Below are 24,603 nucleotides of genomic sequence, written 5' to 3'. Positions count from 1 at the left end.
CACGAACCGGATCCCAGCAAATCGGGGCGGCGGCCGGGCGGGTCCCCCAGCGCCGAGGAAGTGCGTCCTCGAGACGGTGCGGAAGCCTTCCTCCCCCCCCCCCCCCCCCGCTCCCCCGGACCGCCCCCTCCGGCTGCCCGCGGGCCCGTGCGAACTGCGGTGCCGCCCGCCGCGCCCGGAGCGGAAGCCTCTTGGGCTGAGGATGGAGCCCCGGCCGGGCCCTGCGCGCCCCGACCTCCCCCTCCCGGTCCCGGGGCCTCGTCCGCAGCCTGTCCCTTGGAATGCGTGTGCCCCGGGTATCGGGGATTATTCTTTCTTTTCCTCCCGCACACGGCTGCGGCCACTTTTGAAAACAGTCCGGCGGCTCTTCGTGATCGTGGTTAAAAGGAAAGGTAGAGCCCCAGCCGGTGTGGCTCCGCGGTTGAGCGTCGGCCTGTGGACTGAAGGGTCCTGGGTTCGATCCCAGGGTCCATGGGTCAAGGGCCCAGGCCCAGGTTGTGGGCCTGATCCCCAGTAGGGGGCGTGCAGGAGGCAGCTGATCAATCATTCTCTCTCATCATGGGTGTTTCTATCTCTCCCTCTCCCTTTCCTCTCTGAAATCAATAAAAGTATGTTTTTAAATAAGATATATATAATAGAACCCATGTCTCAACAAGCCCACTTTCAGGGATACATTCTTACCTTATTTTTTTTTAAACATTTTATTGATTTTTTTTTACAGAGAGGAAGGGAGAGGAATAGAGAGCTAGAAACATCGATCAGCTGCCTCATCAGCTGCCTCCTGCACACCCCCCACTGGGGCTGTGCCCGCAACCCAGGGACATGCCCTTGACCGGAATCGAACCTGGGACCCTTCAGTCCGCAGGCCGACGCTCCATCCACTGAGCCACACCGGTTTCGGCATTCTGACCTTATGAGTCACATGGCATTGGCTAACGGATGGCACCTGTGTCACCCAGCGCTTGTTAGAAATGCGGACTCCCGGGGGCCTGCCCTGGTCGGTTGCATTGGAACCTGCATGTTAGTATGACCCCCCGTTGCTATGAACAGTGCAGCTGAAACCACTGCCCTAGAGGGTCCCTGGCACAGGCCCCGGGAGGGGGATCGAGAGTGTTCATCGTGTGGAGTTCCCAGGCACCCAAAGGTCCCCAGCAGGTGGCCGGTGCCAGTTCCGTTCCTGTCGGGGCGCAGGCCCAGGTTGCAGCGGCTGGATCCCCAGGAGGGGGCGCACAGCGGACAGCCAATCGATGTTTCTCACATGTATCCACATTTCTCTCTCCCTCTCCCTAAAATAAAAAATATATATATTTTGAAAAATGTGATGTTCATACAGGTTAAAGCATGAGTCAGTACTTCCGTCATTGTTAGGGATGAATACTATCCCATGATATGGATGTGCCACATTTTGTTTATCCATTCACTTGTTGAAGGAAATTTGGGGTGTTGCTAGTTTGTGGCTATTATGAACAATGTTGTGGCAATCGTTGTTGTCCTAGCCTTTGTATAGACATATGTTTTCCTCTCTCTTGGGTAGACACCTAGGAGAGGAATTGCTGGGACGTAGTCATATTTATTAGTTTTTTAAAAAGAGAGAAGAAATTAATTCTTTGTCTCTTTTGAGGGAAAGGATTGACCAGTGAGTAGGTGGCATGTCTCTTGCTTTTGGAAAGAAAGGTAAGAAAACATAATACTGAATTTGGAAGCCATTGAGGTAAAAGAGGATAAAAGAAAGGAAATAAACTAGATACTTTCTTGGGAGAAGGTAGAGATAAAGGGACATTAGAGGAAGAGGTGGTATAGGGACCTTAGGGGGAAAAATAATTCACTTCGAAGTGTTTTTATGTAAACACTTGCATGTAGTATTATCAAATATATTAACACTTTATAAAGTGTTTTGTTAGATTTTCTTTTACAGGTAATGACTTTGATTTATTGCTCACAGTAGCACAGTAGTCCGTGTGTGTGCATGCGTGTGTGTGTGTGTGAAAGAGAGAGAGAGAGAGAAGGAAATACACTGAAAGGTAAATAAGGCAAAAAAAGAAGGGTGAGATTAGATAATATTAGACATTTAATTTGTGTAATGCCTGAGATTTTGTTTCACAGCCACTAACCTTCAAAATTGAGGACTTATAATGTTCTCTTTGTTCCAGTTTTCTGTGTGTGTATTTCTTTAGACATCTGTGCAGATTTTCGTTCCCGGTAAGAGGCAAAAACAGACCCATGTCATCCTGGAAACTTGACTGTGCAAGCTCCGATCTTATCCTTCCTGGTTCTAAATTTGACATTTCTCCAAGAGGCAAATGAAGCAGGTTCACATGCCTGTGGCACACATTTCCTGTGCTGAGAAGGAAAGAACGTGTTCATAACGTGCTTATTTTGGACCTCAGGGTAACCTTGTTCACCTTCTATGAAAAAAACATTGAACAGCCGGTTCACATGGTCAGGAATGCTCGCGGGGAGTGAGACCTGCCGGTCGTCGGGATCTAGTTCAGTACAGGCTCGTGACTCCAGATCCGTGGGTCGGAGCCTGGCACCGAGGACTCGAGGCGGTTGCAATCCCGGCTGAAGACGGGGGTGGGGGTGGGGGTGGGGGGCGGTATTTTCCTGCCCATCCTCAGGTCTGAGTCACAGCCCTTTCTCCAGGGAAGTGCCTTTCCTTTGGGTTCCCTTGACACTGTCCTCCCCCCGCACCCCCTGCACGGACTACAGAGATGACCGTCGGTGCTCACGTCCGACGTCGTCCCCGGAACGAAACCTGGGCGGCCCTCCTCCCACTGGTTCCCCATCTCCCAGCTTTTTGCCTCCTGGCCTCTCCCTCCCGCCCCGCCCCCGCAGTGGGTGTGGCTCCGGCCCCGCCCCTCTCCCTGATTGGCTGTCCGGTGGGCCGCTCCTTCGCCCTCATTGGTCGCTCAGGGGGAGGTGCGTTTCCCGGATCCTAATAGGTGGCCGGGCAGAGGCCACGCCCCCCACCGCGGCGCCGCTGGAGTTTCCGGAGTAAGATGGCCGCAGTGCGCGTGCTGCGGACCTGGAGCCAGAGAGCCGGGCGGCTGGTGAGCGGGTCGGGGCCGGGCTGCGGTCGGGGAGGAGTGCCGTGTCCGCGGTCCTGCCGGGGAGGGGTGTTCGTGTGTCCTCCGGGGGCCACGCGTACCGGGCACGCGTGATGGAGAGGTGGGGGGACCCACGCCGAGCGAAGGGCACCGAAGGTGGGAGCCGACGGGCCCGGAGACCCGCTCCCTCCCCTCACCTGGGCGCGTACCTGGCGGGACGCGGCGGCCCTCCCGCTCCCTCCATGCCCCGAGGCCCAGCTGGCCTGTCACTGAGCAGCATCTGGGTGCCGGGCGGGGTGACAGGCGCTGGGGAGGCAGTCATTGAGCATCTCGGGAGCACCCACTGGGTGCCAGGCGCGACCCTACGACCCCCGCTCTCAGGGGACTGACAGTCTAGGAAGAGGCACTTGGAGCAAAGCGTAACGGCACGGTCCTTGCCCCGGAGCCGCAGAGACGCCTGCTCCAGCCTCACCCCTGGGGCGTGTCCTTGCCCCCCAGGTCTGCACCAGTGTCTCCCCAACCTTTGTGTCCATGCAACTACGACCCACCGACCCACCACCGTCACCCCTGCGGTTCCCCACTTTCCCACGACTTTCAGCACAAGGCAATGACACAAGGCAGTGAACGTCCCGTCCTCATAGAGTTTCATCTGATTTGTATAGCGTTCCTACCTCCAGGGTCCCCTCTGCCCCAGGGCTTTCTGCAGCGGCCGACCCCTAATCTTACAAAGCCTTTGAGGAGGTCTTGTGCTAGGCACCCAGGATGCAAATATGAGTAAGACCGACACCATCCCTGCCCGCACAGAGGTTAATGACAGCCTGTGGTGGAGGACAGACAGACAGAGAGACAGAGCTAGGCCTTAGACAAGCCGCACAGCACAGCCTAAGACATGCTGTGCACAGCTACAGGAACACCTAGGGAGGGTCCCGGCGTTCGTACCCGAGTTCCCAGAGAACATTGCCTCACCTGAGGTTTGGGAAAGAGAAGTAGCAGGTAACGGGGAGGAGAAGCCAGCCGTCCCCAGCAGCACCTGACGAGGTCCCGGCCTCGCTCCCCTGAGAGCGTCCCCCTCCTCGGCTTCCCCGGCACCGGCGCCCCGATCTTCTTCTCCCTGCCGCTTGATGTCCGGCATTCTGGTTTGGGCCTAGATCATTTCATGTCGTTTATGCAGCGATAACCGTCGTTCCACTGTTAGAATGGACGTGACATTCCGTTTGTGCTTAGAGAGGTAAGCCATGGAGATCACGTATCAGAGCTTTTCCTTTTGGTCTTCTCATCGCCAGGTTTGTGTTCGCTACTGTCAAACACGGAGTGTTGTTCATGCGCCGAAACCCAAATATGTGTGTTTCTTCGGCTGCCCGTCCTTCCAGTCGAGCCATCCGCACCGACAGCTGAAAACAACCGCTGGTGAGTGTGACCAACATCGCCGCGTGAGATGGCGTTTGTATCTTACTCAGCACTTTATTTTAAGTGATTGTAGACTTAGCAAAGTTTTGTGTGTTTTTTTAAAGTGGACCTTTTATTCCTAGCCTGGCCCTCCTTGCTCTCCCCACATTTATCCTTTTTTTTTATTATTATCTTTGCACCCTACCTCTACCCCACTCCCCTTTCACACACTCTCCCTTGATACGTGTGTCTTCATGGAGTTGGGAATGGGTTGTCTTGGGCCATCTGTTCTTTATCACCTGGCTCATCTGCGTGCAATAACCAGCGTGGATAGACTCTCAGTCCAGGTAAATGTGACTTGATCGCTGGATAGGATAGTTTGTGCCCGTGTTGGTTGTTGGAGGAGGACTTCATCTGTCCTAGTGGATGGTGGGATGAAACCAGCCGGAGGAGCCCCTACATACAAGGTTCCCTGCTTTTACCATTTAATTACACACACACACACACACACCACACCCCGTTTTCTACCCTCTCTGAAGAACTCGAGGCTTTAAGTGTTAGATTTGCAAGGACACTAAAACTCTCTTTTCTGATGTTCTCTTTAGAAACCTGGTAAGGAACCCTGGCCTTCTGTTGTATCATTACCCTTTGGCCAGATATGGGCACCTGGGTCTGGGCTGGCAGTGACAAGTAGGGGGGTTCCAGGCAGACCCACCTGAGGCCAATCAGTCCTTCCGTGCCCCCGACACGCCGTCTTCCACAGCACCCTAAGATATGTAAACGTACTTTCACCATTTTTTTTTTTTTTAAGATTTTTATTTTCAAAAGTCAGCCTTTGGTGAGAGAAAATGGAGGCCATTGAAGCTCCCGTGTGCAGGCAGTTATGAGCTCCTGGTTCGTGGCCTACCAGTTGCTGGCTGTGTAACTTCAAGCGAGTGACTTAATTTCACCTGGAAAAGGGGAGTAATCATAGTATCTGACCCTTTGTATTGGTGTGAGAATCAGCTCATTCCACATATTTACTGAGCACCTGCTGTGTGCCCAGGCACCGCTCTGGGTGCGTGGCATGCGTCCTCTTCTTTAGTAGCTAAGCTGGAAGCCTGGAGCCTGATTCCTTTCTCACCTCAAACTGATGACCATGATCCATTCATGTTACAGCGTATGTGTTTCTAAACCTGTCTTCTCCTTTTCAGGCAGCTTCAAAATGTATAAATCTATTCAGCTTCTTAACCTGCAGTAGCCCCCTAACTGCCTTCTCTGCCGCCCCTTCCCCGCCTCTCTCCGCCACACTCCTGCCAGAGAGAATTGTCTCCTAAAATGGTAGACCTGAAGCTACAGACCTGAAATGGCCACGGGGACTCCCTGGCAGCAAATCACTGCTGAACAGCAGCCCTCCTCAGAGCGGCTTGACGCGACTGTGCTTCGTTAGCTGTCAGGACTCTGGGCGTCGGCCCCTCTCTGATGTGACTGTGTTTGGCTAGAGCATCATCTGGGCTGGAGGGTCCAGGACGCTCTCCCTCACACATCTAACGATCAGTGTTGGTTTTCAGCTGGGACAGCGCATTGCTCCACCACCTGGCCTCTAACCCTCCGCCAAGTTAGGTCAGCTGCCTTGCAGGGGGGTCTCCAGGCAGCGTTCCCAGAGGGACAGGGAGAAGCTGTGAGGTGGAGGTCCTCTGAGGCCGAGGCTCCAGAATTGACACACTTGCGCCTGGCCGGTGTGGCTCAATGGTTGAGCTTTGAACAGGAGGTCACGGTTTGATTCCTGGTCAGGGCACAGGCCCAGGTTTTGGGCTCCATCCCCAGTAGGGGGCGTGCAGGAGGCAGCCGGCCCATGATTCTCTCTCATCATTGATGTTTCTATCTCTCTCCCCCTCTCTCTTCCTCTCTGAAATCAATAAAAGAAATATATTTTTTTAAAAAATAACTTACACACTTGCACTTCTGCTATACCCTATTGGTGAAAGCAAGTCGCAGGCCAGCATAGAGTGTAGGAATGGTGACTAGACTAACCAGCACTGGCCCCTGACCGCCTGAAGGGTACATTTCACACCTCACCTCCGCCTGGCGCACAAACCCTTTTAAAGTCTCGGCTGATTTCTCGCCACATGACCTGGCCTCAGCTGCGTAGAACTGTCGGCCGTTCCTAACCATGTCGTCACGTTTCCATGCTCTTGCACATGCCGTCGGCTCCTTATGTTCCTTGCATAGCCTGGCTTTGCACAGAGGTGTCATCGTGCGTTTACTCTCGTTTTAGTCACTCAGGTTGGGTCCCGGTCTCCATGGTAACTGTTCTTGAGCACTAGCCTGGGTGTGCCTCTATGTCCTCGGGCAAAAAAGGCTTCAAACTAGTTTCTGGCTCAAAGTTGTGGGCATTTTTTAAGACTTTTGATACTTAGTACCAGACTGTTTTCCGGAAGGTTCCAGTTTAAATGAGCAGCAGGCTGTGCGAGGACCCGCTTCCTGGAGTGGACCCGAGGCTCCTGAGCCCCCCACATCAAAGACACATTGCTTTACTGCTAACTCACCCCCTCCTGTTTATTGAAGGAAAATGTGCTCCTTCCTCAGCTTGTGCGTGTGTTTTATAAGCAGTTGTAGCTATTAGCCGTCTAAAAATAGAGGCGTATTCTTAAATCAGTTCGGAGCCATTTGCTAACCAAAAATACTGACTTCCTTGGGAATAATTACCATAAAGTTTCATTGGCATCCAAGTGTTATAAAAAGGGGGTAGATCTTTGAAAAGGGGTAAAACGTGGAAAGTGGAAGGAAAAGACTCAAATTTAATGATAAGTTGGCAGAACCTAGTTTGGGCAAATAAGAATGTCCCATCGAGTTTTCCATGTAGGGGTCTGCCTGACCTTTAGCCACTAAGAGAGTATGAAGCCAAAATACCAGGTCAGAGTGATGTTGAAGCAGGCTGTTGGTGGTTATTACAGTTTCACAACATGAAGCAGGGGGGTGCGGTGGGGTCTCCCTCAGTACACGTCGTGTGTTACAGTCTGTTTACTGTAATGGTGCCAGCTGCCCTTTGTCAGGCCCTCCATCCCCTGTCACAACACTGTTTTGGAAGCGGGAAAACGGGAGTTCCGTGGCAGTGGCGGTGGGTGGGTGTCCTCGATTAACTCATTTAAATCTTTGCTGGCTATGAGTGATGATCATGCTGTTAAAATTGTGAAATTTTTATCCGTAAAATGAAATAATTTCTGCCTCCGCTGGAGAATATTTTCTGATTTTAGGTGTAAAAGCATCTCTTAACAACACGTGACATATTTAAGGAGATTATGTCTCATTTGTCTTTGAAGGTCAACAGGGACAGATTGTTCAATTCAAACTCTCAGACATCGGAGAAGGCATCAGAGAAGTAACTGTCAAAGAATGGTAAGTTACTGTGAAAAAGGTGGACGTCAGTCTTAAGATAATCGGAGTGACCATAAGCAGGTCTCTATTTAGATGGAGACACTTGCTCTCACATCCGGGCCTTTTTCAAAGCCGTGGGTGGAACTAGCTGATGGGGTCAGCGTGCTGCCGAGCCAGTTCACACACCACTGCGTCTTCTTCTGGGCAGTGTCTTAGCATCTTTTCCTCCTCTTTTAAAGACGTTCACAGCCCACCCCCCATTTCAGCTAGCAGAAGATTCAGTCGATGCTAAGGGGTGACGTGTGTCCGGACTTGCTGCCTTTCTGGAGGCGCGGAATCCCAGAGGCCCTGCCTCTGTCTGGGGGGGAACCCCCAGAGCCGCTCTCACACCTCATGTCCCTGTCACGGGTGGTGTGTTATGTGAACGAGAACTGGTTAGGACAGGAAGACAAGGCATGAGAATGACCGAACAATAGTGTTGTTAATGAGGAATTAATGTAAAACGTCAGGAATGTGCTAGATACGTCAAGAGTGGTATTAGATATCAGCATAACCAATGGACACAGACACGGGGGCGGGGGTGAGGGCCTGAGCAGGGGTGTGGGGGGGCCATGGGGAGATGAGGACACATGTAATACCTTAATCAATCAATAAAGAAAAATAATAATAAATTAAAAATTAAAAAGAAGAATGGTATTAGACTCAGAATCTCATGTAGTATTTGAGGTTGGTCTTCCTGTTCTGTTTGGTAAAGGGCACTTAGAATGGTTGTGGGATAAAGGGACCGATATACAAGGACAGGCAAACATAATTAGAAGAGAACTCAAGCCAAAATTCATGAGATTACAAAGGATGTGTGCTGGGGACATCAATTTTTCTATCTAATTCTAGAAATAAGCCGAAACCGGTTTGGCTCAGTGGATAGAGCGTCGGCCTGCGGACTGAAAGGTCCCAGGTTCGATTCCGGTCAAGGGCATGTACCTTGGTTGCGGGCACATCCCCAGTAGGGGGTGTGCAGGAGGCAGCTGATCGATGTTTCTGACTCTCTATCCCTCTCTCTTCCTCTCTGTAAAAAATCAATAAAATACATTTTAAAAAAAAAAAAAGAAAAGAAACAAGAGGCACCCCTTAAAGTTTGATACAGGCTAAAATAAAACAATGAAAGGGGAAAACACACACACATTTAAAACACTTTTTAAGAACTTTTTCCAAGGAGTGGGTGGAGCAGAAAACCTGAAAGTTTAATTAAATTTTCAGATTACAGATCTGTGAATGGTTTTTTTAAAGTTGGTATTGGAAATAACACCAAAGAGGTTCTGGAAACCATGATGGTCTTTTCTGGAACTTTCTTTGGTGCACCTCTGGGACTAACTGCTCGCCTGGGTGGATAGGCCCTAACTCGGCGTGGCGGCGGCGGTGCAGGCTAGTCGTCCTTGGTCATGCGGCAGGTCTGACACCTGTTTCCTGCAGGTTCGTGAAGGAAGGGGACACCGTGTCTCAGTTCGACAGCATCTGTGAGGTTCAGAGCGACAAAGCGTCTGTTACGATCACCAGTCGCTACGATGGCGTCATTAGGAAACTGTACTACAACCTCGAGGACACGGCCTACGTGGGGAAGCCGCTCGTGGACATAGAGACGGAAGCTTTAAAAGGTACTGAAGCGCGGGTCCCTGTTTGCCAAATGGATCGCCGCTGTCCTTGGGTACCAATCAAAAGGGATGTCTATTTTTAATAACTTCCAGGAAGTCAGGGAAACAGAAAGGGTCCTGGGTGACGTGTGATTATCTTTTGACCAGTCGCCATGGTAACTGCATGGACAGTAACAGTGCCCTGGGGGCCAGGCTTCTGGAAACCATAGTGGTGACAGAAGCAGCAGTGAAGATTCAGGACACCGGTCACTGCCAGCAGGTGTAGTGTGCACATGGATGGCTCGGTGTGCGAACACGGAGCCAGACGGCACTCGTGGTGATGGCTGGGAGAGGAGACACAGGAGAGAGAGGGAGGAAAAGTGGGGGGAACAGTGAAGGGGCCCGCGCTGCGAAGCAGCAGCGGCCGCGGCTCTCACAGCAGTGCACGCCCTGACACGGATTCCACATGAGAGCGCTCCGGGGAACTGGCCCTGGGATGCTGCCGTGGGCGCACAGCCTTCCCCAAGCCCAGGGCTCTGTCGTCCAGGAAACAGCGCTGGGAGGCAGCCCTCGCCCGCAGCCGGGAGGAAGTGCTGGGGTCCGGACAGGCCTCCGGGTGCCTGAGTCACGGAGGCCCTGCCGGCTGTGCGGGAGGGTCACAGCTGGTGTGACCGCTCGCAGTCTGTCAGCTTCCACACTGACGGGTTCTTATCCTTACACATGAGCAATCCTGTGGAACCGATGGAGAAACTAAACCCAACCCAGCGGCAGTGACAGAGCCCAGTTTAGACCTCAGATGTCCTGAGTCTTTATGCACCGTGACAGCTCCCTCCAAAAGCTGGGAGGTAGCTTATTGAAGCCTTTGGTCATTTATTTAATTTCTGGTATCAAAGCAGGACGCTGATTAGAGAAAGTTATAAGATACGGAAAGCCAAAAATAAGAAAATGAAGACATTCTCCCCCTACTCAGAAATCACCACTCAACACCTCAGTGTATATCCTCCCAATTTCTCCCAGAATTATGCCTTGAACTGTAGGTGTGTATGCCAGCTCATTTGACGAGAAAGAAAATTAGTAATTTTCCATCCGTCCTCAGCTCTTAACTGAGACCCCTGCAATAAAAGACGGATCAGCAAGAGGAAAACAAGTTTATTAATCCGTATACCTCATGCGCACAGGGGAGTCAGGCAGAGGAAAGTAACTCCAAGAGGAGGCTTAGAACTCAGGCTTAAGTATCATCTTAATAGGGATGGGGAGGGGGGGAATGCAGGCCTCTTAGGGGAGAGTAAATGGTGTTTAGGAAGCATAATGGGCCTTTATTTGCTTAGAATTGAATGTCAAAGCAAACGCAGTTGCCTGCTGATTTGCTGAGGTTTCGTCTCCAGTTCCCTAATTCCCACAGAGAGTCTGCCACGCAGCATCCGACATGGACAGTTAAATGCTTTCAGAAGCTTTTCTTTTTGGTAACAAAACTCCACGCTCACAGCCTAGATGGTTTCTTCGGTCAGTACTCTAAGCACTAGTCGCCTACCTTTAGGACCTCGCGGACACCAGTTGGCCACTGGACCGCTGCTCTAGAGTTAGAGAGCAGCTAGCCAGCCCTCGCCACGCCACGGAAGGGAGGTCTCCACAGCATCCTAAGCCCTGTTCAGAGCAGGAACATTGTAAATGCTGTGTCATCACAGGGAAGCATTGAGGCTGGTCACAGATTTTACATGATCCTTCCGTGTAATTTACCTCCCCTCTGATCCTTATTTCATGCTACTTATAAAAGAAGTTTACTAGGAAAGTGTTTAAAATATAACACGTTTTAAAATGTATGGAAGAAGCGCTCCTTTTTTAACTGGTAGCTGGCTACGTGTTTTCAACAGAAATGAAGTACATACCACGTAACCAGAGCCATGAAACCACACCAGATACCTGTACCCCCCGCCACACACACACACACACACACACACACACACACACTCCTGTTCGTTTCTCCTTTCTGAAGTAGCCCAACTATTACGCCTTTTGACTATAAAGTGGAGTTTACTTATATATTCTCAACTGAAGAGGAAACATTTACCTTGTTGTCAGATTCCGAGGAGGATGTGGTGGAAACGCCCGCCGTGTCCCATGACGAACACACTCACCAGGAGATCAAAGGCCAGAAGACGCTGGCCACCCCGGCAGTGCGCCGCCTGGCCATGGAAAACAACGTACGTTTTCTTAACGTGTGAATGTGAGACCCAGAGTGTGTGCTTGCCTCTGAAAAGTTAGCCAGCTGTCCAGATGAGATGGCTCACATTGGGATGGAGGAAAACGGGAATGTCTGTTACCAAAAAGTGGTCGTTGCATAAAGGTCCTCGTGAGAAATGAGAACCACTGTGAACGCGTCACTTCCACTGATGGAGGAGTGTGCTTTTACGGCGTTACGCTTTCTTAGAGCTGGTAACAGTCAGGGCCACCACTGATGCCGCTCTTGCAAATACTCGTGTCTTAGGTCAGGTGCCCTAGGAGCGCAGATTGAGACAAGGATTGGGGACATGTGAGGATTGATGGATTGATTGAAAGAGTGAGTACCTTTACTGGGCGTGAGCATAGGGAAGGGAAGAGGCGGGCAATGGGCCAGGCACGGATGTGGTCTCCAGGATGTGCCCTGATCCCGGGCAGGTGGGGAGAACCCCAGAACTGAGTCAAGAAGGCTGGCCTGGTATTCCTCTCATCAGCCGGTCCTTGGTGCCTCACCTCCCGGGCAGGCGGCTCCCTCCCGGCCAGGCAGTGAGAATTTACCCGGTGTTGCACTTAATCTTCACAGCTCTGAGATAAGATAGGAGGAGGTCGGGACACTGGCCCAAGGTCACAGGGCTGTGGTGGAGCCAGGATTCTGAAGTCCGTCTCCAGGGCTCCACTGACTGCTTTCGTCCTGGGAGACCTGAGCCAGACGCTGCCCACTGACCCCCACAGTAGCCCCGGAGTGGGTGCGGACTATCCCCATTTTGCAGATGGGGGAGGGCAGGGTTGATGAAGTTGCCTGCGATCGAGAAGGGAGCTGAACTGGGGATTGGGACTCGGATCTGCCTCCTTCCAGGGCCCGAGCTCTTCCCAGGGCGCCCACGGGCAGGTGCTTTGTCTGTTTGTCTTTGAGAGAAGTAGCTCAGTTCCAGTGGGAAGAACAAATGTGTCCATTCTGGAAGTAGAAGAGTCATTGAGGGTTCACATCCCTTCAGCAGTTATCCGGCCATTGTTCCAGAAGCTAGCCCAGGGAACAATCCAGGGCGCATTCCTTCACGGACTTTATAGCATAAATTTGAAAGCACGTGTTCAAATCAGGGAAATGCGTACATAGAGCCTTCATGGTAGTTTATTCGCCATTAAATGTATTCAAAGATGAAGACCATTTAGCATAACAGAACATAGAAGTAATCATATGGAACACTGGATCATTAAGAGCATCAGGTGACCTCTGTTTTCTGTAGTTTCTAAAAATGGAAAAAACCAATTAAGAATCATACAAGAAATTTAAGAAGAGTTGATTGTTTAAAAATGTAAGTTTTCCTAAATAGGAGTGGATTACCTACAACGTAGATAGCGCAGGTTACCATGTGGGCAGATGCACAGTGTGTGCACAAGTAACGGGGTGACGTAGGAGGGAGCCGTTCTTACCCGCTCTGTTAAGATCATGGAAATGGTACTTCCTTATACTAACTTATGGGGCAGGGTACTTTTTTTTTTATTAACCAACAATGCATTAAATTCCACTTAGCGACCTTAATGTGGATTTATTTATTTTCAGGTAGTTTTATTTTTCACATTAAGTGTATCCTTTTTTAGATTAAGCTGAGTGAAGTTGTTGGCTCAGGAAAAGATGGCAGAATACTCAAAGAAGATATTCTCAACTTTTTGGAGAAGCAGACAGGAGCGATATTACCTCCTTCACCCAAAGCCGAAATTATGCCACCTCCACCGAAACCAAAAGACACACCTCTTCCCACCCCAATAACAAAATCTCCGGTATTCACAGGCCAGGACCGAACAGAGCCCATAACAGGTAATAATAACGAGACTGCCGGTGATAGTGCAATTTATTGGGGAGAAGCTGCCTCCGTGCATTTAATAGGGTATTTTGATTTTTTTTTAAATTTTATTTATTTATACTTTTTTAATGCCATGGTGCTTGTAATTCTTACTGAAGGGAAAGCTCAAGGTCAGCATACAATTTCTTTTTAATGATGAAATAACAGTTTTCCCAATTTAGACTGTTAATTTCTGAAGAGTAACGTGTTAGCCAGTTTCTTGGAATATGTATGTGTAAACGAATAACTGTTCTGTTTGAAGTCTCCAAGTATCTTAAATATTCATTGTTTTTTGTTAGCTCTCAAAGTAACTACGTCTGACTTGTTGTTTATGGACACGGGGGATGATAACTTCCTGAAGAGGGACAGTGCAGGAGAGCCGCTGGTGGGTCCTGGCCGGCAGCCTATAGAGCTGTCTGCACACACAGCCTGGAAAGCGGCCACCTGTGGTGTCATTGAACTTGGCACTGGGGCTGTGCGGCATTCAGGGCTTCAGCACTGAAACTCGTGGCTTTCGAGTTCCATAATGGCGTGGGGAGGAATGTAGTTGAGAGTAAACAACATTGACCTTCTATTTTGGGTTAAAAGGAGACGGGTTAAAGGATTTAAGAATTGAAAATACACTGTTTTCCAGGCTTTCGGAAAGCAATGGTCAAGACCATGACCGCAGCCCTGAAGATCCCGCACTTTGGGTACTGTGACGAGGTCGACCTCACCGAACTGGTGAAGCTGCGAGAAGAATTGAAGCCCGTAGCTTCTGCGCGTGGGATTAAACTCTCCTTTATGCCCTTCTTCATAAAGGTGAGGTCCCTTCGCTGCCAGCAGGGGTGGAGTGGGCATTTAACTGCCTTTTTCAAATAGTCAAAGTGTTAACGATGGGTTTGAATAAAATACTACTTCTCACCGTATCACCTGGAAGAACGGGCCCTGTTACCCACTTGCCTCTTGGAGCTGGTGAGGCTGGCCTGTCGGTGGGTGAAGCCTTTGGTCCGTAAGGCCCACTCCAGCGAAGCGCTGATTAAACAAAGGGAGACTTGGTATTGATCTTGTGTATCACTGACATACATTTACTTCCATTTTTAAAAAATGTGTTTTTATTGATTTGAGAGAGAGAGAGAGAGAAACACCGAGGAGAGGACCATCGATCAGCTGCCTCCTGCATGCCCCCTACCAGGGATCGAGCCCACAACCTGGGCCTGTGCCCCCACCGGGAATGGAACCGCCAACCTCTGGACGCATGGGATGATGCTCAACCAGCTGAGTCACACGGGCCAGGGCTTGCTTCCATTTATTCAGCAAACTTACGTTGAGGCCTAGCACTGAGAATAATTTCTGGTGCTAGGCCTTGGACCAGTATAAAATGGAATAAGACATCCCCTAACCTTGAGCAGCTCACAGTCTAGCTCACATGAACCACCGCTTACAAAGTTGTTACATGTGCCAGACCCGTACCAAGCATGCTGCATACGGGATCTCTTAATTCTCAGAATGACCCTGACACCCCCCACGTCCCATTTAAGGAAATGGGGGCCCAGAGAAGCGAGACCCTAAATTTCCAGTTCTGGTCTGTTTTACTCAAAATGCATACGGTTATCGCTGACTGCAGTGTGGCTTCCCGCCAGCCGCTCCCCACACCGCACCGAGACTGAGCTTCCATAAATCAAACTCTTCTGTCATTCCCCGATTCCCTCCCAGGGCTCCCTTCATCGCCTGCAAGGTGGTCTCTAAACGCCCGAGTGTGGCATACAGATGCCACCATGAGTGCTGCTGCCCTCTCCGGTCCCAGCTCTCAGTCGCTCCCTCTGTTCCAGTCAGACTGAGCGACCACCCACCACCGTGTGCCCTCCCACCTTGGTCAGATACTTGCATCCTAAGTCTCAGATTTTGCCCAGGGGTAGCCGCCTCTGTAAGCCCTCTGTGGCTGTTACAATGTGAGTGCAGTCCGCTTCCTTTCCCAGTGGAACGTATCTCCGTGTATTGCAAGTGTTCACTCAGTCTTTTCAGTGGGTGCTGAGCCTCATTCAGCAGAAACTGTTCCTTTATCCCCATCTTTTTAGCAACGACCCTACCAAGCAAGTGGGTGCTCTATAAACATGAGATGTGATAATGTCAATGAAGGAGCGATCCGGACTATATTACAGCTATAGCGTGTCATCTGTAGAAACACGGCAGTTGAAACGTTGGATGAGATCACCCGAATTGTGTGTGAATGAGAGAAAAGAAGGCTCAGGGTTTTACACCAAAGTTTAAGGGGAAAGTAGACGTTGAGTTGGCCAAGACAGTGGAAGAGGGTAAGTGGGGTCACCGGTCTGATGATAGGAAAACAGGGAAGAGCCACTTAGAGGCGAAGTCTATCTACTGTCACAGAACAAACCACCCCCAACTTAATGGTTTGAAACAACAGCCGTTTATTCTTTCTCATGAGTCAGCAGGTGAGCAGGCCCAGTCAGCTGACGGTGCAGAGCTCGCTCCTGTCTTCGATGGCCAGTAGGCTGGCTAGAGAGGCTGCTGGTGTGGGATGGCCTTGGCAGAGATGACTCATTGCTCTTCCTGTGTCTCACTGTCTCCCTGCACCCTAGCTACACGTGGTCTCAGCGCTGCCGGGGAGGAGAGAGGACCAGAACATAGCACTCCTCCGGGCTCTGCTCTGAGCTTGCTCTTAACTCACTGACCAAGTCCCACGAATGAGCTTAGAACCGGCCTGCAAGAGCACCTCTGCCGATGCGTGTGGACGAGGGGAGGCAGGACAGATTGGGGGCCATTGCTTCAACCTCGCACACCGAGGGAGGAGAGTGCTTTAAGAGGGGAGCAGACAGCGGTCATCGCCTCACAGCTGGACTAGGATGGGGTGGACGGGCTTTGGGACCAGTCATGAAGGGGCTGGCGCGGCCTCAGCCAGACTGATTGAATGCAGTATGGTAGACGCCTGCAGTGAGCTGGGGAATGAATATCGTGCGGGAGGAAACAATAATTTTCTCCCCTCTAAGCTCTGGCTGGACTAATAACCACGTTAACATGAGGCAGACTGGCAGGAGGAAATGACCAAAGGTATTACATACGTACGTTGGAGGGTTCCATCAGAATATGAGACCCAAGGGTGGCCGGTCAGGCTTCCGTGCCTCCTCGCGCTAAGGGCGAAAGGAGGGGGAGTGGCCGGACATGAAGGGCAGGGAGGCACTTCCCGTGGTGATGGGAAAGCAATGAGCAGGTATCGGTAAGTAAATGCGGAGTTCGGTCAAGCAGGCCTTGCTAGGCTCCTCCCGTCTGTCACTGGTTCGTGGTGGACGGTCGTTCCCTCAGGTGACAGCTCCCTCTGGGCAGCCTCTGTGTGAGCTCTTCAGGAGCCGGGCCGGAGAGCTGCTGGTCTGCTGCTGCTCACAGTTAGCCAGCTCAGCGCGGTCAGCACCCGAAGAGGCACAGCTCCCTCTCTCCTCGGTGTCCAGTCTGAATGAAGTACCTGATCTTTACTTTGGGCATAAATTTCAGTACGCTTTATCTGTTTTAAAATAACATTTTTTCCTGCCTATATACGTTTCAGAACATTGGGAAATATTACAAAGTATTGTACAGGGGCAAAAATGACCTCTAATACCTGGACACACCTTGTTTTTTGTTTGTTTTACTGAATTTGGATTATACTCAAAACACTGTTCTTATGTGTGATACTTGAACCCTTAGTGACAAATTTTACATAAAGATGAAGGTTGCAGTTATCAAGTGCTTCATAAATCTTTCCTCAACTCTCCAGTTCAGAACATGATTTATTTATTTATTTTTTTTTTTGTCAAAACCACTGACCCACAGACAAAAGTAACACACAACGCATATTACAAGTCTCAGTGGGACTGGGAGGACCAGGGCGAAGGAGTTCTTTCTGAGGACACTCCTAAGCACCTGTGTTTTCCTGTTTTAAACTTTAACACAAGGCATGGCAGCCACGTGCAATATGTGAGCACGGAGGGGGTCCCGATGGCAGAAAAGCAGGCATAAAGACCGTGTGGGGACAGGAGGCAGGAGAGGGGTGGTGTCAGGAGGACAGAAAAGGAGAGAGATTAGGGAGCAGGCAGACAGGAAGATGTAAATGTGACCCGTCGGGGACCCGCCCCCAAGTAACTCCCACCAGCTCTGCCTTCCCTGGCCCAGGACGGAGCCTGTAGAGGTCCGTGCCCGGGAGATATGAGGCTCTGCCCTTTCACACCGGGACGCAGCTTCCTGCCTGGGGACCACGGGTTTGCTCCCCACGGGGACTCCCAGGGTGAGGCAGCCCCTAGAACGGAGGCATTTTCTCTGGGGCCTGGCCAGCCCATGTGTAGGGTGCGGCAAAAGCCGGTTTGCAGTGTGAGTACCCCAAAACGGTCTACTGTTTATTATTGATTGATTATTGTATTATCTCCATACAGACCACTGCAAACCTACTTTTGTCCCACCCTGCAATTGTTTTGAAAAGTCTTTTTAAATTAAAAGTTTTTTGGGGGGGAGGAGAAAATCTTGATGTTTACCAGCTACTTGGCTGCTTTCTCTTTTATTCTTAAGTCAACAGGTGACCCTGTTCCCCTTGCTGGGCAGTCACCTGGTCACCTGCCCGGTGATGTGGACTTGCAGTGGAACGTGGCATAAGCAAGTACACCCCCCACCCCCCACACACACACCCCCTTCCTGAGTTCCGCGTGCTAACCCCGCTCTCTGTTGCCAGGCCGCTTCCCTGGGATTGCTGCAGTTCCCCATCCTCAACTCCTCGGTGGACGAGAGCTGCCAGAAGGTCACCTACAAGGTCGGCTGTGTGTGTGAGACTGTGCTTGGCCTCACAGAACGCGGTGCAGGTGTGCTTGTCAGTGAGGCGTCTGGGGTCCGCAAACGTGACCCCTTTTAGACTAGAATCACCGGCAGGGAGGAAGCAGGAAGCCGAGGCTAACAGGTGGTGGTGGTGGCGGGTTTGCTGGTTAATGGTACGGTTCAGCTACGCATTTTTAAGCCCTTTTGGTTTTTGGCTCAAATAATGGAAATATACAACATGAGGCAATGGGTCATACTACCCATCCCATCAACCCTTCCCTCAGAATAACCTCTCTCAAAACAGAATTTCTGCAATTTTTAAAACAAGGATGATTTAAATGAGAGAAGTAAGGAAAGTTTGAATTCCGTTTGAGTGAACTCTTCTGTTTGGAGTTGGTTAAGACAACTCTTGGGGATGCCATTCTCACCTGTATGTCTCACTAGAAATGTACAAGCAGGAAGTGAGCGTGGATATTCTTAGGGGTTGTATCTAGAGTCTTCCCAGGCGACCAGTACCATTTCCTGATTGAGGAGAGGCTGGTTACAACAATTCAGACAAGGAAATATGATGTTTATCTCTGATCCCATGATCCTAGGATAACTCAACTGTGTATGTTGAGATGTGCATCCTTCCAGGATTTTACTTTTACATATATTAAATATATATCTATATATTTACATTTTATATATATATATACACACACATTACATATATGTACATATATGTGTGGAATTACACATACTGCTTAATATTGCTTATTTAACTTTTGAACTTTATAAAAACTCTTTTTCTTTTGCATTTAGTATATTATGGACATCATTACCTGTCAGTAAATACTCTATTTTCATATTCTTAGCCAGTGACCTATTGTAAACATTGTGGTCGTTTTCAGTGTCTCAGATTTGCCGAAAGTCTGAACTCACATCCCTGTGTGTGTCTCCAAGCTTCTGTCTTTCTCTCTGTAACAGGTTGTTATAGCTGTTGGCACGTATTGTTGTTAAATGTTCGCCGGAAAGCCTGTGTCAGCTTACGTCTCCACTAACAATGTATATTCTTACCGACAAAAAAAGTTTCTTTTTCAGAAAATGTCTTGAAATGCTTTAAAAATCATTTCTGTTAAGCCACCCCCTTCTGGTGAGAAATGTTTGGCCGCTGTTACAGGGCAGTGGAGGTGGTCCTCTCCTGCTGGCTGTGAGAAGGCTACTGTATTATTATTGTTATTGTTGTTGTTGTTGTTTAGGCGTCTCATAACATCGGGGTGGCCATGGACACCGAGCAGGGGCTCATCGTCCCCAACGTGAAGAACGTCCAGGCGCGCTCCGTGATGGACGTCGCGGCGGAGCTGAACCGCCTGCAGAAGCTGGGCTCCGCGGGGCAGCTCAGCACCGCCGACCTCACCGGGGGCACCTTCACCCTCTCCAACATCGGCTCCGTGAGTGCCGCCCACTGACCACCGACTCACAACACGTCACGGGCCGCTCGCTCCTCACACGCTAACGTGTCCGCTCGTCTTGTCTGTTGGTTTTCAGATCGGCGGTACCTACGCCAAAGCAGTGATCCTGCCGCCCGAAGTCGCCATCGGGGCTCTTGGGTCAATTAAGGTGCGTTTGTGAAATAACCCGAGCAGCGTTTAGGCGGGTCGGGCGGGTGAGCACAAACAAGAGGAACCTTTTTTTTCTTTTTTTAATTATTGATTTCAGAGAGGAAGGAAGAGGGGGAGAGAGATGGAAACATCGATGATGAGAGAGAGTCATGGACTGGCTGCCTCCTGCACGCCCCCTAGTGGGGATGGAGCCCACAATCCAGGCCTGTGCCCTGAGCAGGAATTGAACCTGGGACCCTTCAGTCCACAGGCGGATGCTCTATCCACTGAGCCAAACTACTAGGGCAAGAGTAACCATTTCTGAGGTTTCCCCTCACTTTGCAGGGTTGAGTGCAATGCTCGGCTGGGTGAGCCGTTGTTTCTTACTGATGCCCCGACCAGCGATTCCAGCCGCCTCTAGGGAGGGTGGTGATCTGACTGTAACCCTGCGGATCCTCCCCTATGGGTCCGCCCCTGTGGGTCCCCCGCTGTGGGTCCACCTGGGGTCCGCCCCTGCGGATCCTCCCCTATGGGTCCGCCCCTGTGGGTCCCCCGCTGTGGGTCCACCTGGGGTCCGCCCCTGTGGGTCCCCCAGGTCCCACTGCGAGTCTTTATGGAGAATCACAGATAAGCCATCTGCCCTACCACAGTGCCCTTGCTTCAGAATCCCAAGGAGTAAGGGTTGCAAGGGTGGTTACCCTGGCTACATGTGAGAGTCATGTGGGTTTTTCTTTTTTTTTTAAATGTCCAAGCTCGCCCCATACCAACTGAATCAGAATTTGGGGGGTAAGGCTGGGCATCCCTATTAACTCAGGGTCCAAACCCCCCGAGGTAAAACTGTAAGGTCCTGGACACCGTTTCTGTGGCACCATTATTGCGTGTCATTATCGCTACATCAACCTCAATTTTGATCTTTAGGATTTCAAAAGAACCTTTCTGCTTTTTTATATCTTTTTTTTTTTAAGTCATTCACTTTTAAATAGCCGTCAGCTGGGAACTTGGGGGAAATATAGGTCCTTTACCAAAGACAGACTGACGGTGGCTCTGAACAACGGGCTCCGTACGTGACCTCTCCCACCTTCACCGCCTGCCCCCCTGCTGGCCTCCGCCCTCTCCTCCGCCGCCTCTGTGGGCATCCACGTGGCGGTGCCCCACTGCCCACCCTGCCCCAAAAGATGCCCCTCCCCTCTGCTCTCTGCGCGCTGTCCCCGCCAACTGCTCCGCGTTTCCTCTGCGCTTTCACATCTGCCCTGCTGTGTGTTTTACTGGTTCTTCCTTTCTCTCCCCGTTAAAATGCTCGCTCCCAGAGGGAAGGGTTATCTGTCCTGTTCGCTGCTTCGTCCCCAAGTCTAGACGGGGCCTGGTACGGAGCAGGTGCTCAGTAAACGCGGGTTCAGCAGCTGAAATCTGAGATGACATTCACGGTGCAGATGGAAGTGCCGGGACCAGCTGCGGGGGGGGAGGGGAGAGCTGAGACAGGGGCTCGTCCTCCGAGGGGAGGCCGGCAGGACGGCCTTGGGAGGGCTCCCTGCCCGCGAGGAGGGACGTGTGCAGCCTCTCCCGGCTCCCGCTCAGCTCCTGCTCTGACTCCCTCTCCTGCGTTTGCAGGCCCTTCCTCGGTTCGACCAGAAAGGAGACGTGTATAAGGCGCAGATCATGAAGGTGAGCTGGTCGGCCGATCACAGGGTCATCGACGGCGCCACCATGTCGCGCTTCTCGAACCTGTGGAAGTCCTACTTGGAAAACCCGGCGTCCATGCTCCTGGACCTGAAGTGAAGCCGGCACGTCCGGAGCTGCCGGAGCTTCCGAAGAGAATCGAGCCTCGCCGTGCCGCGCCCCCGGACAGTCGCGTCCTGCCCGATGTGTTGGGTGGTTCGATTCTGAGGCACCACGCGTCCCCCTGCTCTGATCCCCTCTCCTGAAAGCGAGGAGCGGCGGGCGGGCTCTTCCGCGGCTGCAGGCACATTGTATAGGTCATGGTGTGTGTTCTTAACGGTGCTGAGGCCGCTGTGTCCATGCACAACACAATTGGTATCCCTAGAAGACAGGTAGCCATAGACAGTATTGCCCGATTCCTTTCTTTCTCTGAAACTGACTCAGTGAAACGTTTTGATTACACTAAGGTGGGAAAGGACTGTATACAAAAGTACTTCCATTTCCCCACAGTAATGCCAATTGCTGTGTAAACTAAGTGCAATTATCCGTCGGATCTAAGATACCCAGGGGTATGTTACTGTGCAGAGGTCATTGTCAATGCCTTATTTATGTAAACTAGTATCTTTTAAAGGGGGAGATTATAAGTGGATCTTAATGCCCAGTTACAGTTTTGTAACCAGTAAAAAAGAGAGCCATCCGACTGGTGTGGCTCAGTGGTTGAGTGTCGACCTATGAACCAGGAGGTCACGGTTCCGATCCCAGTCAGGACACATGCCCGGTTTGCCATCCCAGTGTAGGGCATACAGGAGGCAGCCGATTGATGATTCTCTCTCTTCATTGATGTTTTTATCTCTCTCTCCCTCTCCCTTCCTCTCTGAAATAAAAAGTATTTTAAAAAAAGAGAGTAAGAGAGAGAGAGGAGTCAAATGGGTAATTATGGACATTAAAATAAAATATCAAATTTCATATAGAAATGAAGATATCATTTGGGAAGAGGCCCACTTTAATCAGAAATAGCATCAAGGTGAAGACAATACGACATTCTGATTTGATTCAGAAATTTAGTTGTTTCAGATGTTTAAAAACCTCAAGTGAAGTTACCTGTTAGAAAAACTTGTTTTGACATGTGCTTGATTGGACACGTTAACGACGGAAGTAACGTTTAAATGGGAAACTGATGGCCCGGCCAGGCAGCTCGCGTGGTTGGAGCGCTGTCCCCAGGCACCAAGGTTGTGGGTTCAGTCCCCGGTCAGGGCACATGGAAGAGGCAGCCAGTGAATGCATCAGGCAGTGGAACAGATCCATGTTTCCCCCTCTCTTTTCCCCCTTCCTCTCTCTCAAAATCAATATGTAATAAAGAAAAATAAATTAATGAATCAACTGAATGTTGTTATATTTTAAATTCAGATGAAATGAAGAGTTGCAAAGAAAAGAAAGCTTCCATAATCCTACCACTATGAACATGTTGATCCGTGTATCTATATACATAGCAATTCTTTTTATAAAAATGAGGTCATACTATACTATTTTATAATTTTTTAAATTTAACATGATGTTATGGGTAACTAGATGTCAATAAACACGTCTACATTATCATACGTTCAAATGGCTGCAGAGTATTCTGTTGTGTGTGTTTATGTACATTCCGTATCACATGGCTGCTGTGCGCCCGCCAGGGCACCGTCGGGGGGCGCTGGCCCGCAGGCTTGGCTGTTCCCTGGGGTCGACATTAAGGGGAGAGGCCGGCGGGGCCTCGGTGCTGGCGTCTGAGGGCAGAGGGGCAGCTCGCGCGGAGTAACTGGTGCCGAGCCTGACGTGGCTCATGTTCTCGTTCGCCCATCGTCGTGTTACCGGACGCACCGCCACCTAAGGGAACACGACGCCCGGAGGTCCGCCAGCTCGGAACGCAACGGAGACGGATCGATCCCGAGGCGAGGCGGCCCCGGGACCGAGCTGGTGGCCCCCGGGGGGAGAAGGCAGGCCGCTCGCCCACGCCGAGCCGAGCCGTGGGAGCCGGAGAGTCCAGACGGAGCCACAGAAACATCAGACGCGAGGAGCTGTTCTAAGAGGCCTGCCCTCCCCCAGCTGCTGCTCGGCGCCCAGGCATGTCACCAGGCCGGCAGGGGGCGGCTGTGGTCGGCCGTGACAGCAGCACAGAGCCATGCAAACTGGCAGGAGTTAGTTAGATCCGGGGGGTCAGGGCAGTCCAAGCAGGGCACCCCTCATCTCAGCCTGCGGAGGAGGCAGCACCCCTACCCCCCACCGCCCACGTTCCCAGAGCGCCGTCACCCTGTGAGCCGCCGCCCCTGCTTCCCTGGTTCCTGCAAGAAGGTCCTGAATGCGCTCCACATACGGAGTACACGGTTCTAAAACCATGGAGAGGGGAGTCCTCAGCGGGGTAGTAGTTCTGAAAACGTGATTTCAAAAGTACGTAAAAAAATCAGGGCTGGCCGAAACTGGTTTGGCTCAGTGGATAGAGTGTGAGGCTGCGGACTGAAGGGTCCCGGGTTCGATTCCGGTCAAGGGCATGTACCTTGGTTGCGGGCACATCCCCAGTGGGGGGTGTGCAAGAGGCAGCTGATCGATGTTTCGCTTTCTGTCCCTCTCCCTTCCTCTCTGTAAGAAATCAATAAAATATATTTTAAAAAAAAAATCAGGGCTGCAAAGTGTGTACGGGAGTCACAAGAGTGCACCCATCTGGAAAAACCTAGCGATTTAATTTCCTGGAAAAATGCAGCCAGAGTGCCAACCGCAGGGGCAGAGGCCCGTGAGGGACGGCAGGTGCGGCCCAGTTAGAGCCGCCTGCAGGGCCGCACGTCAATCAGACGGTTGGGAACATTAGCTGTTCCAGCGGGACCGGGAGGAGGCCGGGCTGGGCACCACCCTCACAAGGCTGCGAACCAGGCCCTTCGCGATTGCAACGTGACCGGCCTTGGCCCCCGTGTTCCTGGCGCAGGACTAGAAGGGCCCTCGGCTCCAGTGCCGCTCGGACAGCGCAGGACGAACTGTCATGGAGGGGCCTGGTTTTTTTCAAACCACCACTGTCATTTACGGCACTCGTTCCCCAATAAGGTGGTGAATATTAGAAACACAGATATGTAAATGCAAGGCATTC

At 51.1% G+C, this 24,603-nt stretch overlaps 1 protein-coding gene across 3 annotated transcripts; it reads left to right on the top strand.

Annotated features, from left to right (window-relative positions):
- The first annotated feature begins 118 nt into the window (after positions 1-118).
- Positions 119-23,078, top strand: DBT (dihydrolipoamide branched chain transacylase E2). 3 transcript variants are annotated; one of them, XM_054712143.1, is made up of 11 exons: positions 119-296; positions 4,331-4,454; positions 7,736-7,811; positions 9,261-9,442; positions 11,498-11,619; positions 13,235-13,451; positions 14,111-14,277; positions 18,170-18,247; positions 19,491-19,682; positions 19,780-19,851; positions 21,441-23,078. In XM_054712143.1, the coding sequence occupies exons 1-11, from the start codon at positions 282-284 to the stop codon at positions 21,606-21,608; spliced, it is 1,413 nt and encodes a 470-aa protein (XP_054568118.1). In that variant the 5' UTR covers positions 119-281; the 3' UTR covers positions 21,609-23,078. The 3 variants fall into 3 exon arrangements, with proteins under 3 accessions (XP_054568118.1, XP_008145309.2, XP_028009771.2); XM_008147087.3 differs by lacking the exon at positions 119-296 and adding an exon at positions 2,983-3,050; XM_028153970.2 differs by lacking the exons at positions 119-296; positions 18,170-18,247 and adding an exon at positions 2,983-3,050.
- The last annotated feature ends 1,525 nt before the right edge of the window (positions 23,079-24,603 follow it).

Source organism: Eptesicus fuscus, chromosome 22, assembly GCF_027574615.1.
Source record: "Eptesicus fuscus isolate TK198812 chromosome 22, DD_ASM_mEF_20220401, whole genome shotgun sequence".
NCBI lineage: Eukaryota > Metazoa > Chordata > Mammalia > Chiroptera > Vespertilionidae > Eptesicus > Eptesicus fuscus.
The sequence above is the reverse complement of the archived record's forward strand: the minus strand, read 5'-3'. Positions and strand labels throughout refer to the sequence as shown.

Bases quoted from the DNA above. Each gene is read 5' to 3' on its own strand.
- DBT (XM_008147087.3), top strand. From the start codon at position 3,000: ATGGCCGCAGTGCGCGTGCTGCGGACCTGGAGCCAGAGAGCCGGGCGG. The intron at 11,620-13,234 runs GTACGTTTTCTT...ATCCTTTTTTAG, and splicing joins GCCTGGCCATGGAAAACAAC to ATTAAGCTGAGTGAAGTTGT. The intron at 19,852-21,440 runs GTGCGTTTGTGA...CTGCGTTTGCAG, and splicing joins GGGCTCTTGGGTCAATTAAG to GCCCTTCCTCGGTTCGACCA.